General features: G+C 42.4%; 1 protein-coding gene across 9 annotated transcripts in view; it reads left to right on the top strand.

Annotated features, from left to right (window-relative positions):
* cacna1ab (calcium channel, voltage-dependent, P/Q type, alpha 1A subunit, b) overlaps window positions 1-14,905 on the top strand; it is a 126,950-nt gene extending 112,045 nt beyond the window's left edge. For 7 of the 9 annotated variants that reach the window (XM_042485644.1, XM_042485650.1, XM_042485651.1 and 4 more), the window contains 3 exons: window positions 4,955-5,156; window positions 7,462-7,700; window positions 9,337-14,905. In XM_042485644.1, the coding sequence (XP_042341578.1) occupies window positions 4,955-5,156; window positions 7,462-7,700; window positions 9,337-10,065 (1,170 nt within the window). In that variant the 3' untranslated portion in view covers window positions 10,066-14,905. The remainder of the gene's footprint in view (window positions 1-4,954; window positions 5,157-7,461; window positions 7,701-9,336) is intronic. The other 2 variants (XM_042485647.1, XM_042485653.1) reach the window with 2 other exon arrangements.
* Window positions 14,906-15,646: the final 741 nt, after the last annotated feature.

Here is a 15,646-nt window from a genome sequence, read left to right on the forward strand (position 1 = left end):
GAAATATTAACTATAATTTCTAAAATGTGAACATAGCAGAGAGCAGAGCAGAGATGCTGAGCAACAACACATTAAGAGAGACGCTGTGCACATTTACAAATAAGCAGCAGCCCAACTTCACTGATTATGTCAGAAGCTAAAAGTTTAGCTCTGTTTCCTCTGTCAGGTTTATGACTACAGTTTTTAGTTTTGCTGCTTAAATATCCTACAATGTTTTCTGCAGTGACATTACTGCTCTTACTGCGTTACTCTGAGCAGAAAACTGCTCCCAATTTGCCAAATAGCAGTTCAGCAGGTGCAGGCGTACCTGGCTTTTAAAGGGAATGGGAGATGACACTCTGGTTGGTTAAATTCATGTTACGTCAAAAACACGCACAGACTTGTGCACAATCTGACTTCCTTTTTCAACCAATGGAGTCGCTCCCTGCTGGGCATTAGCAAGAATGCAGGTTTAAGGCACTAATGCATCAGCTTCACTTTTCCAACCTTCAGGTTATGTCCACGTATTTTAAACAATCTAGTGAAACACAAAGAGCACCTGACAAAAATGTGTGCAAACTCAGTTCTTTCCTGCAAGCATGTCTGCAGCCGTGCACATCCAGTATGTGTGAAGTCCTTTTAACACCAAATACTGGAAGGAATAAATGAGTTGACTTGCAAATGTTGAATTTGTGCTGTGTCACAGTTATTGCAGGAGACAAATGTTCATATTTTATGTGATCCTCCCTCTTCCCTTCAATCAAATATTTGCATATTACTTTTATGGTTTGCTGTTTTGACAGCCCGGATGTCATTTAACTGTAATTTTCTGCGACTAAAAACAGACACCATCTGCGCTGATGCAGTGAACCCCACCCACCTGGTGCTTCAAGCTCTTTAAAACCAACGGTGGCCTAACTGTCACAGCTCAGATCTACTTTGATCACCTCCTCCTTTTTCTATCTTTCCTGTCAGCTTTTCTTTGAGCTGTCCTCGTCTCTCCTTCTTTCTCTCTCTCTCTCTCCCGTGTCTGCTCATGTTGAGGTCGCTCTGCTCTCCATCGTTTGTTCTCTGTGATGAGTTTCAGTGGAGTTCTGCTTGTGTGCAGCGTGTGTGTGTGTTCCTGTAGGTGTGTGTGTGCTACATGTCTGTCGCATTGCTGCAGATCGGGTCAACAGTGTTTGATGAAAGCATGGACTGGCCTGCTGTGTGACTGTTGGCCTGTACGGGGGTTTGGCAGCGTGCCGGCATGTCATTAGTCGTGCATGATGTGGCAGAGCTGTGATGGAGAGGAAGTGTTGTACTGACAAGCAAAAGTGTTGCAAAAGTTAAAGGCGGACAGATAGAGAGTGGCCGTGTGTTACACGTCTTTCTTTCTTTAGTTGGATGACGTTTTTTGTAGTTTTTCAGCGTGTAATTTGTTACAACTTAGCGTGTAATGTAAAAATGAATTCAGACAACAGTTTGTGTCGACACACGTGTATATAATCATAACCTAAATCTGATATGTTCAGGAATGTCTTTTATACCTTTTTAATGTTAGACTGACTTTATTTCAAAATAACACAGCGAAACAGCAACTATCTGTCTGTAAAGTTTGTGCAAAGTCATACAAATGCGTGTCTCTAAAACCACACTTATTAGCAATAGTATTAGTATTAATATTCGTAGTAGAAGTAGTATTAACAAGCATTATAAGTTCCTTCTTCCTTTTTTCTTTCAAGTTGTTTCAACTGTCCGTTCATGCGTTAAACGTGTTTTTTATTTCTTAAGTCTCTCCTGCATTTTGAGTTGAGCGTCTTGTATATAAAGTTATTTATAATTAATCCGTCTATCCATCCATCCATATTCTTCTGCTTTTCTGGAGTCGGGTCGCGGGGGCAGCAGCCTAAGCAGGGAAGCCCCTCCCCGCCCACTTCGTCCAGTTATTTATAATTAAGTTAATTAAAAATAATTAGACTGAAATGCTATTTGGGAGTCAAACTGCAGACTGAAAACACAGACAAGTCAAGTAGTATGACAGCATAGTGGGGACATTAATATTCTGATAAATAACCTCAGTATTTCTGAGATTTAAGTCAAAAAGTAAAGGTATAAAAACTTAATAACCTAAATATTCAAGATTACAAGAAAAAATTCTTGAAAAATCACAATAAAATCATACATCTAACTCAAAGTATAAAGCTGTAATGGTGCAACAATGGATTTCTAGATCTCTAGTTAATAATCTCTAGTTAATAATATGGCGCGGCGAGAAAGGCTGATTGATGCACAGAGGTTTCAATAAACACGCATGGTAGTTTAACAAACATATTTATTGATTGTTGTTGTGTTCCTACAGTGGCTCTAATACTTGATCTTAAAGAAGTCATTGATTACTTTTACAAAATCATGTGTAGAGCTCTAACACGTGGAACAGTGAGGCTTGTTGTCAACATTTTGGAAAGAAACATTTACGTGTCATTCCAAAATAAACGCCCAGAAAATCTGAAAAGTAACACGTCCTTTTCGGTGTGAGTGTGTGTTTACATATTAAGTGTGTGAACATGTGTGGTGCTGTGCTTCCAGCAACCCAGAGGGCGTGCATGGCTTGTGTAAGGCTGCTTGGAGTGTGTGTGTGTGTGTGTGTGTGTGTGTGTGTGTGTGTGTGTGTGTGTGTGCGTGCGTGCGTGCGTGCGTGCGTGCGTGCGTGCGTGCGTGCGTGCTGCAGCTGCTGTCAGGACGGTGAATCCTCTCTCGTGTTTGTCTGAGTCGTTGTCCGGCCTGCTGCTTGCAGACTGACGTGTGCTTTGTCATCAGGGTGATGTGAAGCTCTCTAAGGGGTTCAGAGTGTCAGCAGGGTCACGTCCTGGTCACAAGAGCCTGATCATGAACCCAGCATGAAAATCAAGACTGGTTCCAGAAAAAAATGTGTAAATGGAGCGAGTTCCTTCATAAGATTAACTGTGGTTTACTGTTTACCTGCCATGTTATCTGTGGAGTGCCATGATGCAAAGACATGGCCAAAAACAGGTTAAAAATGAATAATATTTGATATAATAATATCAATATCAATATCATAATATAATAATATTTGATTTCTCTACATAAATGCACATACAGTACCAGTATAGACAAGGTTCCCACAGTCATGGAAAACCTGGAAAATTGTGTAATTTCACAATCAAAATCACATTTTTCAGGCCTGGAAAAGTCATGAGTAAAAAATTATTGGAAGTTCTGGAAAAATCTGGAATTTTTGTGTGTGTAATGAAATTTTTACAGTAATCTTTCATGGATAACCTCCCACATAATGTAACATAACGTCAAATTTACTTCCTGGCGCTGATGACGTAGAGTATCTATAATATTCGTTGATATTTGACAATATTTTGTTTACCATCACGTACATTTCTTCGTGTTCTTCTTGCATTCTGTCTCACGTATGCCAGCTAGCTGGAGTTTTGTCTGAAGATGATGTTTTTTAAAAATGTGTGGAAACCCTGGATATAATACACAGGACAGGGAGTTACTGTGATTTTTTTAAGGCCATCAGTGAATACCTCAATGCACTCGTCACCAAGACAAGTATAACAACATATTCTAAATTAGAAATTAATGCCAACTGCATTGATCAAGAGAGTTGTGATTCTGGCTTTGATGTATCAGATATGATTTTAACATGTAAACCCTTCAAAAAAAATATTGTTGAAAAATAATAATCAGTTCTGAAGGATTTCTCTGTTGGGTTCATGCAGAGCGTTTTGACCCGGCTCGAAGATTGTGGAATATGAGTTTACCTTATCCACATGGCTGCCATATTTGATTTATCTCACAGTGTTTTACATTGTGTTGGACAGCAATACCTATATATATGTGTACATATATATATATATATAACACACATCCCCTGGCACCCATCCCCTAATAATATGATAATGATAATAATGATAATTACAGCGCATGTTTCCTCGATCTTCAGGTGATTACAGGCCTGGATCGCGTCCCTAAATGATGTCAGCAGTTTTCTCTGCTGTTTCACTTTGTGTCAGTTTATGTGTTAAAACTCGTTCTAATCTCCTCAAGTTTAAATTGAGATTATTATTTTTGTTTTTCCTTTTTTCGAATAAAGAACAAAAATCTGTTTATTTTGAATATTGGCAAAATAAATGCAGAAAAATAACACTAATGTCAAGGCCTTCGTGAGATCGCAGCTCTTCTTCGCTGGTTTGGTGATGTACAAACTTTGAACTCTAGATGGTAAAAAGCTTTCCAGCCTGAGTGATTTAAATGAAATCTGGCTGCCATTTGGAAAAGTGCAGTGGGTGCATGTGAGGCATGGTCTCTACAGCCCTCCTTCATGCTTGCTCTCTGTCTCTCTGCCCCTTCTCTTCTCTTCCTGTCGGTTCCCTGTTTATCTTGTCTGTTTCATCCCTCCACGTCTTGGTGAAGAAGCATGGTTTTACATGTGCTTGTTGAAGGCTTAGCAGGGATTTCAGGTGCTGTGGGTCGAGCTAGTTGAATGCAAAGACAGTGAGCTGATGTATGATTTAAAACGGGTCAGATTTATTTTAGATCAGATGGGTGGAGGTCGCCACACAGGACAACATGAAAAGCTTAAAATGTTCATATTATTGAAACAAAATGCAACCGAAAACCTGACTTGTCCTTGTGTGATTAACCCACCTGTCTGACCGTATTTTCATTCAGTTTGCACATAAACACACAGAAATGCACAATCTGACAATAGTGTCATACATTCATTAAAAGTCAGAAAAGTGTGTGTCGAGCGTCTCACAGCTGAGGATGGCTCCACCGGTCAGAATGCATTAAATCTCACTTTTTTTCCTTTTCCTCTCTTTCTTTCTTTCTTTCTTTCTCCCCCCTCCCACTTTTTTTAAATCTCTTTTCTCCTCATTTTATCACATCCTCTCCTTCCTTCTGTTCTCTGTCCCTCCTTTTTTCTGTATCTCTGCTCTCTCCTTCGTCCTCACAGACCATCACCGACACCAGTCCGATGCGTCGCTCCACCTCCAGCCTGGTCCACGGCCGTTCGGGCCGCGGCGTGCGGCTGGACGACTACTCCCTGGAGAGGGTGGTGTCTGAGGAGGGGAGGCACGGAGGAGGACGCAGACACAGGGACAGGAGTCACCGGGCCTCACAGCGCTCCCTGACCAGATACACCGACGCTGACACGGGTGAGTCGCTCAGAGTGGACGGCGACAGTCTGAACTGCTCTTAATGTCTACATTACACCTGACAAGCATTATGTGGCACAAACTGGCATCGAAAGGGTTAATATTCTGAAAAAAGAATTAATATTTGGTAGTTATGATCATGACTGTAGTTGGTTAAAAGATTTAACTCAGTGAAAGGTGAAAATGATACTAGTAAATAGTATTTTTATAGCAGTTTTAAGATATTTTTGACCTCTAAGGTATCACAGTTTTTTTGTTGTTGTTGTTTTTTTGTACTTCACAAATAATTAAAAACGCATCAAATTCAGTGTTGTTTCTAACAGTTGACATTCCCAAGACTGTCAAAAACTGACAATAGAAATTCACCTTAGCATTTAGTTTACAATATATATATTTAAAATAAAAGCATCATATTTTTATGGAAGCTTTTTTTTGTCCATTGATGACACAAATTGAGGAAGGGGTTAAGATTTTCTTTCCCAAATCAGTGACTCGACAAAGCATTTGACTGATGATAAATGTTATGATTTCTTTGGAAATTAGACAGTGAAGTTTGAAACATTTATTGTAGCCACGATTTTAAACTTCTGTAAGTTTATAAAGCACACAGCAGCATTAGCTGCCTCGTAATGACGTAACGTTGTGGTATAGTTGCAGTTTATTGAGCTGAGAGAGCAGAGAAGTCATCATACTCACTACATTTTATGTGAGCCGAGTTTTTTCACAAAGTCCTTGAAACGAACATTGTCCACTTCATCACTGACTGCGGGTGCAAATTGCATGCTTCGGCCGTGAAACAAATGCAACAGCGTTGCCACAGTTAAACTCGAGATCCTCTTCATAAATTGGAAAGCTCTCTAATCTGATGGAGAGGACTCGCTCTGCTTCTCAGACTCGGTACTGATAATGGTGTTTGTGATTAGTTTTCTTTTATCCATATTTGGATCTTTGCATGGATTTTTTCTTCCTTTTTCTGTTTAATGTCAGTTTCTTTAGAAGCTGGGACCAGATTTCAGTTGTTTAAAAAGTCAAATATGTGTTATTATCCTCTTACTTGTAGCTATCTATCAGTCAAGTGTTGGAGATATCGGCTGTAGAGATGTCTGCCTTCTCTCTAATTTAATGGGACGAGGTGGCACTCTGCTTCTGCTGCTTTACGTGCCAAAAAATACATTTCTAAAAGTCAACATCAAATCATGTCACTGTTACTCAAGATAACTATTTCTTTGTACTGAACTACGCTCACCAAACAATTAGTCGATTAATTTACTAGTCATTCATCAACTACCAATCTTAGTAATAGATTAATTGTTTCTGTAATTTTACAAGTAAAAATTTCTGCTTTTTATTGTCATTTATGATTGTAAATGACAAGCTTTTGTTTTTTTGACTTTTGTTTTTGTTTGTTTATTTCATAGACTTGAAGATAAGTTGTGGAAATAATTAACAGATTATTCAGAATGAAAATAATCTTTAGTTGCAGCCCTAGCTCATGACAGCATGAATGAATAAATGAATGAACGAACTTTATTTAAAAAAGCATCTTTCATGCATAGACTGCAGCACAAAGTGCTTCACATTCAGCAGCAGAAACAAACACAGCGAAGAGTGAACGAAAGAAACGTACAACTGTACAACACTCGTTCATTAAAAACATCAGAGACAGTCATACAATAATAAACACACACAGCTGGAGTTATGGGCTATATTGAAAAAAAAAGATATGTTTTGGGTTTTTTAAAACTGTCCCCTGAGCCAACAAGTCCAATAGTTACAGGCTGAATATTTCACGATTTTCGGGCGTTGACGCTGTACGAAGCCTCCCCAGAGGTTTTTGTTGTGACCTTTTGAGCAGCTAAAAGAGCAGCAGCGGAAGATCTCAGGGTTCGTGAAGCATGACGTAAACATTAATGTGGAGACGTAGTGAACTGATACGGCTGACAGGTGTAGTTTGGGGGAAATAAAATAGTTCCTACATGAAACTGCTCACAACAAAGTCTGTGGATTATCTTGACTAACCTGATCATGATTTCTAGAAACAGACATCACTGTTGAGTTTTTCGTTATGGTGATTTTAGCACTAAATCTCCCACACTAACTCACACCAAAACTGAATTGTCCCTTTAAGCTTGTTTACAGTTTCATTAAAATCACTTGTGACCTGCTTTTCATTAAAAGGATCTTCTCTTCACTATCCACGTGTGGGGTTGTAATCTTAACTTCCTCACCTCAGGTAGCCCAAATCTTGACGACGTAACGAGTTTCCTTGTTTTTACAAATGTAAACTGAGACATCTCCTTGCTAGGCCTGGGCACAGACCTTAGCACCACCACGCAGTCGGGCGACCTTCCACCTAAGGAGCGCGAGCGGGACCGCGGCCGGACCAAGGACCGTCGCCACCACCATCACCACCACCACCATCACAGCTCCATGGATAAGGAGCGCTACGGCCCCGACAGGCACGACTACCCCCACAGGCATCCCCACGACCGCCACTGGTCCCGCTCACCCAGCGAGGGGCCTGATGGACGAGGACACAGACAGGTGGGCTCCACAGACACAGATTCCCAACACTGTCCAACACTGTCTTTCCTGCTCTGTCGTCTTAATTTCCATATATATAATTACATTATATATTTTACACAATGCATGGTTGGATAAAAGCCCTGATAGTCTCGAGGATGTTTTGTAGACTAAAAAAAAAAAAAAAAAAAAAAAAAAAAAAATTGTCGAAATGCCTTCAAATATTTGGTTGACTGAATTTGAGAAGAAAAGTTAAATTAAATTAAATTTAATCATCTAATAAACTTAGTGCACTTAAATCTGTTAGTTCCTGAGCTGTAGAATTTTATTATTTATTTATGTACAACTGAATTAAGATCAAGTTTGATTAAAAAAGTGTATTATTTTTTTATTATTGCAAAATTAACTCAAATTCAGCCAAATCAAATTCTGAGGGCAGCCCTGAAACTAACATTTTTAAGTCAAAAGAAAAGTTTCTTTTTACACTGTCTTTCTTTTATGCTTTCTTCAATTCCATATAAGTAGATGACATTATATATTTTACAACAGAGATACTCAACTTGTTTTACTTGGCGGTTGCTTTTGCAAAGTGACAGGAGGCCAGTCGGAGCAGCCCCATACGTGTTTCTAGTATTTTAAATCATTTATAAGATTACAGGACATTTTTAGGATTTTAGGGTATTTCTAGGATTTTAGGACATTTCTAGGATTTTAGGATGTTAGGGGCTTAGCTAGGACCTCTGTCGGGGGGTGCAGGGGATCCTCAACTGCCACTTTTTTAATAAACAAGCTCTGTTTTGATTATTTTATGGACTCTGGCATTTTATGTATACTAAAAATACAAATCTTTTTGTTTTTATAATGAATTGGGGAATGGTTGGGGGACATCCTGCACCCTATCAGGGACAAGATTTGGCCCCTTAGGCCATAAGTTGAGTATCACTGTTTTACATAATACAGGTTGGATAAAAGCCTAAATAGTTTTGAGGATGATCTGTGCTCTCAGGATGGACACTTAAGTGCTGATGGTACTTAACATCACACATTACGTGACATTATTCTCACTCTTATTGTCTCAGTAGGCTGTCATAAGTCATCAAGTGAGCTGTTTTTGTCGTACGCTTGATACAACTTTTGAACCTGTACACCTGTTGGTAGGAGCTGAGCGCAGAGGTGAATTATTCGTTATTTGTATAGTGATATTGCCTTTTTGCACCCACAGCAACTGTTCTTTCATCCAGTAGGAGTTCACACAAAGTCCTACACCTACTTATGGATATCAATCTCTCTTTTTTCTGTTATGCTTTTTTCTTTATCACTCTCTCTGTCCATTTTTCTTCAATGTGACGTGTGGCTTCTTGGTGTCAATTTTTTGCCTCATCACTGTTTTGAATGATTTTCAATGGTGTTTATCAATCTATCTATCTATATATCTATCCATCTATCTATCTATCTGCCTGTCTATCTATCTATCTATATATCTATCCATCTATCTATCTATCTGCCTGTCTATCTATCTATCTATATATCTATCCATCTATCTATCTATCTATCTATCTGTCTATCTATCTATCTATCTGTCCACCACTCTGCTTTATTCTGGTCTTTGTTGTTGTTGTGGTGCGTTTTGATTTTCCTTGTTTACATTTTGCTGTAGGGCAGTAGTTCGGTGAGCGGCAGCCCGGTCCCCTCCACCTCGGGGACCAGCACTCCGAGGAGAGGCCGTCGCCAGCTGCCCCAGACCCCTGCCGTCCCCCGTCCACATGTCACCTACTCCCCCGCTGTCCGCAAGCCCAGCTACGGCCCCCCGGGGCCAGGCCGACTGCGCTCGCCCTCTCCCCGACACTTCTCCCCACCAGACCACGACAGAGGCTACCACCACAGACCCCCGTCACGCCAAGCTTCTCCCCACCACGGGGGCTCCTCCTCCCGGCACGGTTCGCCGCGCTCCCCTAGGCACCAGTCCCCGCGCTCGCCGCTCCACGGCTCACCCAGGTCCCCTCACCGAGGCCGCTGGAGCGGGCCTCCACCTGGGGACAGCCTGGAGGGCGACGGGCCCTTCTACGAGCGTGACTACGAGTACGAGCGGCACCATGAGCCCCCCGCCTACGAGCAAAGCCTCTCCCACGGCAACCCACACCCACATGGGGGGAATCCTCACCCACACCCACGTTCACCTAGGACTGCCCGCCACGGGCCCCCTCCGCCCCCTCACCCGCATCCACGTAGGGTGCCCAATGGCTACCGCTCATCCTCACCCTCCCCACATCGGCGGGGGCCACCTGGGGTGCCCCCTCATCCGCATCACCGCCCCCCACATGTCCGAGGGCCCCGCAAGGGCCTGCATGAACCTTATAGTGAGACGGACGAGGATGACTGGTGCTAGCAACCACAGGGAGCGAGGGATAAGGGCAGGAGAGGAGAAGAACAGCAGCTCCGGTGCTCTGGCCTTGGATATGTAGACTTTTAATAAAGCAGAGGTGATAAAAATGTTGCGTGGGGTTGGACGCCCTCCGAACCCTCTACCTTCACCCCTCGAACTCTAAATGAGAGGAAAGGGCAGAGGGGAGAGGGGTGAAGGTGCTGCAAATCACCTTTTTCAGATTTTGACTGATGAAATGAAAAAGAGACAGCCAAGACGACCAGGGCGAGGCCCGGGCACAGCTTACCTCTGCCTCTCTCAGTCTCAGAACTACACTTCCCAGAATTCTATGCTTGACCAGCGAGGCCAGGCTGCAGGAGGAAGAGAGAGGTGTGGGAACAAACAAAAAAAAAAAGCGAGGGAGGAGCATGTGAAACCGCCGGGGATGATCGCGGTTTATGAGGCCTATAAGAGCACTTCTCCCAGACTGTCGCGCGATTGGTTCGTTTGGTCAGATGCGTGTCATCTGTCGCTGATGTAAAAGCCTGAAAACGAGCTGATCACAGAGTCCAATGCTTTGACTCTGCTCCTCGAACAGATAAAGAAAAATAAATTAACAAAAAGCCAGGACCCCCTAACCCTTACATGCCAAGCTATGCCTCCAGAAAATCAAACTTGAACAATGAAGAACAAAATGAAACTTTACGTGACAAACAATGAAAAGAAAAAAAAGGGAGAACAACCACTTTATCTTTAACCTTTTTCCTTTCCAAGGGACAGAACCAGGAAGCTCCGCCTATACTGCAAAAACCAGCCAATCACAGCGCTGGCTGATATTTGATGAGTTTTATCATCTCTGTTTACTGTTAAAGACTCACTTAAAGCTGACGGAACTGGTGTGAAATCACTTCCTGTCTGGCGGTGGTGGTAGTGCAGGGGAGTGGGGGCACGTGGGGAGGGCTCAGATAACTAAGGAAGTCGGACACTTGGTCAAGCCCCTTCCTCCTCGGTTACTCAAGATGACCTGACAGGAAATGACATCACACGGTTGAATGGGGCGGAGGAGAGGAAAGGAGGGATGGGGAAAAAGACTAATTTCTTCAGTATTTCTTCTATCAATTACTTCTCCTTCTTGTTCTTCTTCGGACATTGGAGCTTGGTTCTTCTGTTGCATTCGCTCAGCCTCCTTTGATCTTTTTCGGAGTCCAAAATTTGATGGAAACCTGCATGATTGATTAAATACATACTAGAGAGGAAATCTAACTGGTGTGGGTGGGACCTGGGGGCTTTATAGGAAACTTTGCATTTAGGTTTACAAAAGAAGTTCTCTTCTTTCGGACTCTCTCTCTCTCTCTCTTACATCTCAAATGTAATTTTTAGTTTTTACCGGAAACAGGTTTTGACAGTCGGCTGTTTTGTTTGTCTCTGCCGATTTGGTTCAAAAGCTGCGTTTCTACGACCTGTTAAAAGACACTGCAGGATTAAAGTTTCCTGTTGTGCTTGAGAGACAAGAGGGAGAAAGAGCGGAAAGAAGCGGACTTCTACCACACTTGATTTATTATTGTTAATGATGATAGTCTTATGAATAATGATATCAATGTCAATGCAAAATGACGATGACAATGATGATGATACTGATGATTGATTGATGGAACTGTTGCTGTAGATTTGTTGTCATGTTATTTGGAGTATGCTATGTCCATCTTGTTTACATCCGTTATGTTTTTATCCCCTTCTCCCCCGTTCAATGACGTTTACCGGGTTCCTGATGCCTTCCTGCAACGTTTCGGGGCAACGATGGCTTGGGAATATTCACTTAGCAGCGTTGCGTGTTGTAACGCAACTCTTAAGATACACTCTCTGTTCAGAATGGTGGTCAGGGATGCTTCGGTACCTGACCTGTAATGATTCGTGGGGTCAGTGCTCTTGTCAACCCAAAGATCAAGAAGTCAGAGGATGGGGTAGACCAGATTATTGGAATGTGGAAGAGTTCGTCTGCATTTTACACTGCAGAGGTTTCAGACAAGCCTGTTTTACTGAGGTTAACCAAGAATTCTTCCACTTGCAGCCAAAAAACTACGAATCTCAATCTTCTCCCCCTGTCTGGCTCTGTAGTTTTGTAGTGCGATCGGTTGCCGGCAGTGACAGCACAGTATTGGTGGTACAGTGTTGGTGTCAGTCAGTATTAAATGGTGGTGTTCTCTTTTTTTTTTTTTTGCCACCAGGGGGGGAAGTTATCAGCGCACATAATCCGCCCTGCCTTCCCCCTCTACAGGACAGCCTCCGGGCCACATTCTGTTTTGTAGACCTGGAGTGAGACCTTAGTTGCTTCTCAAAGTCAAGGATGCTTCCTCGGTACGATGGTTCCTTCCAAGTCTGGTCCTACAGAGGCTAGGCAAGACTACTTCATAGCTTTCAGTGAATTTACATTAGACCAGGTTGGCCAGTGCCCAGGTGTCATTGAAGAGGTTTGCTGTCAATTCTGGCAAATCATTTGAAAATAATTATGCCCGCTGAGGATACTCACATGCATCCTTGAAAATGCTCAGAAGGAAGGACTCTGTCCTCTGTAGAGTTTGAAGGATCCTTGAAATCAGAACAGTCCTTCAGCAGAATTCGATGATGTACTCCTAGAAAATCAGCCATCCTCCCTTGACTTTGAGATTGTCTCTTAGACCCTGTTTAGACCTGGTATTAGCATATGCTTTGGTGATCCAAATGCAAGTGGACAACCAAAAAAACATCACCATTTATGCCTGTCCCTCTCATGCGTCTTCAGCTGACCACTTATATTCAGAGTTCATTACTGCCCCACAAACAGGTGTTGCGTCCACACTTTTGCTAGCTGCTCTGTAGCATGCTTGCTACTTTGCAGTTGTGTCAGGACACCTGAAAATGCTGCTGTCAATATTAACAAAGCGTCTCCTTTCATCGGGCAAAATGAGGGAAGGTCACGCAACACTTTGTCCAATTTGACATACACTGGGTAGGTTACAGAGCATTAGTGCGCTGTCACCAAAATAACCACCATGACCTGCACTAATGATGTTGTTCTTGTCAGAGATGCATCAGGACTTCTTTTGCATTTATCCTACAAAACATGTGGTCAAATGCGTCCCAGACCACCACAGCAAGTGGCTCAAGTGATCAGATGGGAAGTTTGTCTTGGTGGCTGTTTAGTATTTAGTGCTATCCAGTTATGATCAGATCACCCAAGATGCTGATGCCAGGTCTAAACAGCGTGCTATGTCTTTGTAAGATATATAGATGAGGTCCAGTCCTAGTCAGGAAACAAGGACATAGCCTGAGAGACGCCATATCTGTCCGTTTGTCGGCCTGTCCCTCTGTCTGCCTGTCTGTGCCAATGCTGACCCCCCCACTCTCCAATCCCTTCTCTCAGGTCTGGATAACCAGAGAACAGTCACCAAAATCACAGATCCAATCATACGTGAGGTTGTAGCAAAGCTGAAACTTTCTCTGCCAAAACCCACTTCAGTATCCACCAACCTCTTTCCTCATCTTTCTTTTTCTGTCCATTTGCTTTGACATCTTTCAGCTTGCCAGAGAGACACAAAAAGGCATCACAGGACAGAAACACTTAGGACTAATAATTTCATCCTTATTGTTATGAGGGACAACAATTATTGAATATTCAATAACTCTAGGACAAGATGATAAAGCATAGATAAATATAGATGATAAACATATAAATCTAGATATGATACAGTAGATGTAGTTATAGATAACAGAGTATAATTAGAGTTTCAGATATTTATTTATTTTGCATACCGTTCATGCTCATGACACGGTAGACGATCTAGCTACTCTTGAGAAACCTCGCACTGTTCTCTTCGCAGTCGCAGAAGCCAGAAAACAAACCCCAGTCCACGTGTTTTGACTCTATGCAGACCTCATAAGCATCCTCATCGTATTATTTCGGAGGAGAAAACTGCAACGCTGTGGTACTGTAAAAGAACGAAACAGGAGCACGCAGAGCTGAGAAAATGTGAAGATCGACACCACGTTTGCACACGTCTCTTGACATCGCACACATACAGTGAAACCCCTTCCTTTCATTTGTCCCTCTCCCGGCTGATCCCTCCCCATCTTTCTCTCCTCTCCCGAAATGTGTTGCCTCCAGGCCTAGTAGTTGAGCATAGCGTAGTGAAGTGGGAATAGGGGGGGTTGTTTTTTGTTTGTTTGTTTGGCGGGAGACGAGGGGCGCAAACCCTTCTGCCAGCACCTCCCTATCAAGTGAGGTCACGGCAAGTGGGGAAGCTTCCCCAAAACCCCCTACAGAGCCACAGTGCCTTCTGTATCTGAGTCACATTTGTCACCCTCCATTCTCCTCGCCCTTTGCCGCTCTCGTCCACCCCCCCCTTACCCTCTGTAGTAATCAAGATCAACCACACTACGCCTTAAAAGTCGCGTCCCACCGGCTCCCATGCTAGCATATAAAAAGGGAGAGCGGTGATTTTGAGACTGGGCCATCGGTGAGGAAATAGCCAAGAGGCTAGCCTTGAAAAATCAATCAGTGTGTTAACATGTACATGAATAACCTGTTTATGAGGCTTATTCCGGTTATGGTTTTATTTGGGATATGGTGTTTAAATGAGCACAGAGAATTCAGGTAATTCATATTCCCTGTTTACAAGATAAATAGTAGTCCTGGGTACTGATTACTGCAGCGTTAATACAAGTTAATCTGACATTCTCATATCCTGTAACTGTAAAATAATTTGATTGTGGCTTAAAATGAATCCCCTCTCACTTTTAATGTATTTAGCACTATTAAATGCCAGCAGAGTTAGATCTTCATTTTGAACATAAAAAATATAATAAAAGCCAGAGAAAAAACACCAAAATGCCCATCAGACATTTTCAGAAAATATATGTAAATATTTCATGTCAAAAGAAGTAGGAGGAAGTGAATACTTACCATATCCCACCCACTTTTTTGGGGGAGCAGTGATTGTGACTGGTGGGATAGAGTATAGTCATGATTGAGTTCACTGATTCTGAGTGGAGAGAAAATGTCTGCATGAGCAGCGCCTCCTTTAACCGCCTCTGTGGCATAGTCGAGCCATTCATGAGACTGTAGGAATAAACAGAACGAGCACCACTTCAGTGAGAGTTTCCAGTTTGGGTTTGCAGAAGTACCGTCAAGAAATCTGTGTATGCATCCGATGCCAAGAAGCCAACGTCCACACCACTGTCACCTGTAAGCTGGTTGGACCAAGGAAGTCGTCCAAAATTTTGTAGAACTTAAAAGTTGGTGGATCAGAGCAGCTTCTTTGGTTTTTATGTTTGGCCGCGTAGTGAAGTTTCTTCAGTATTTTCCACCATGACCTTAATTTTGGAATACTGTAACTTTCCCACTACAGACTCGAATGGGTCAGCATTGCCCGTCCAAACTACCCATAATATTTAACTTTTCATTACAGAAACACAAACTCTGTCTCCTCATTGCTCCAGAAGTGAAACGCTTTCGCTGCTGCCATTCCTATTACCATGTAACCAAGGCAGTCATAGACCTTGCATTCTCATAAACGTGATTATCCTGGTTTCTGTAAAACAGGATGTGGTGTTTACATGCTCAAACACA

This window comes from Plectropomus leopardus, chromosome 4 (genome assembly GCF_008729295.1).
Source record: "Plectropomus leopardus isolate mb chromosome 4, YSFRI_Pleo_2.0, whole genome shotgun sequence".
NCBI lineage: Eukaryota > Metazoa > Chordata > Actinopteri > Perciformes > Serranidae > Plectropomus > Plectropomus leopardus.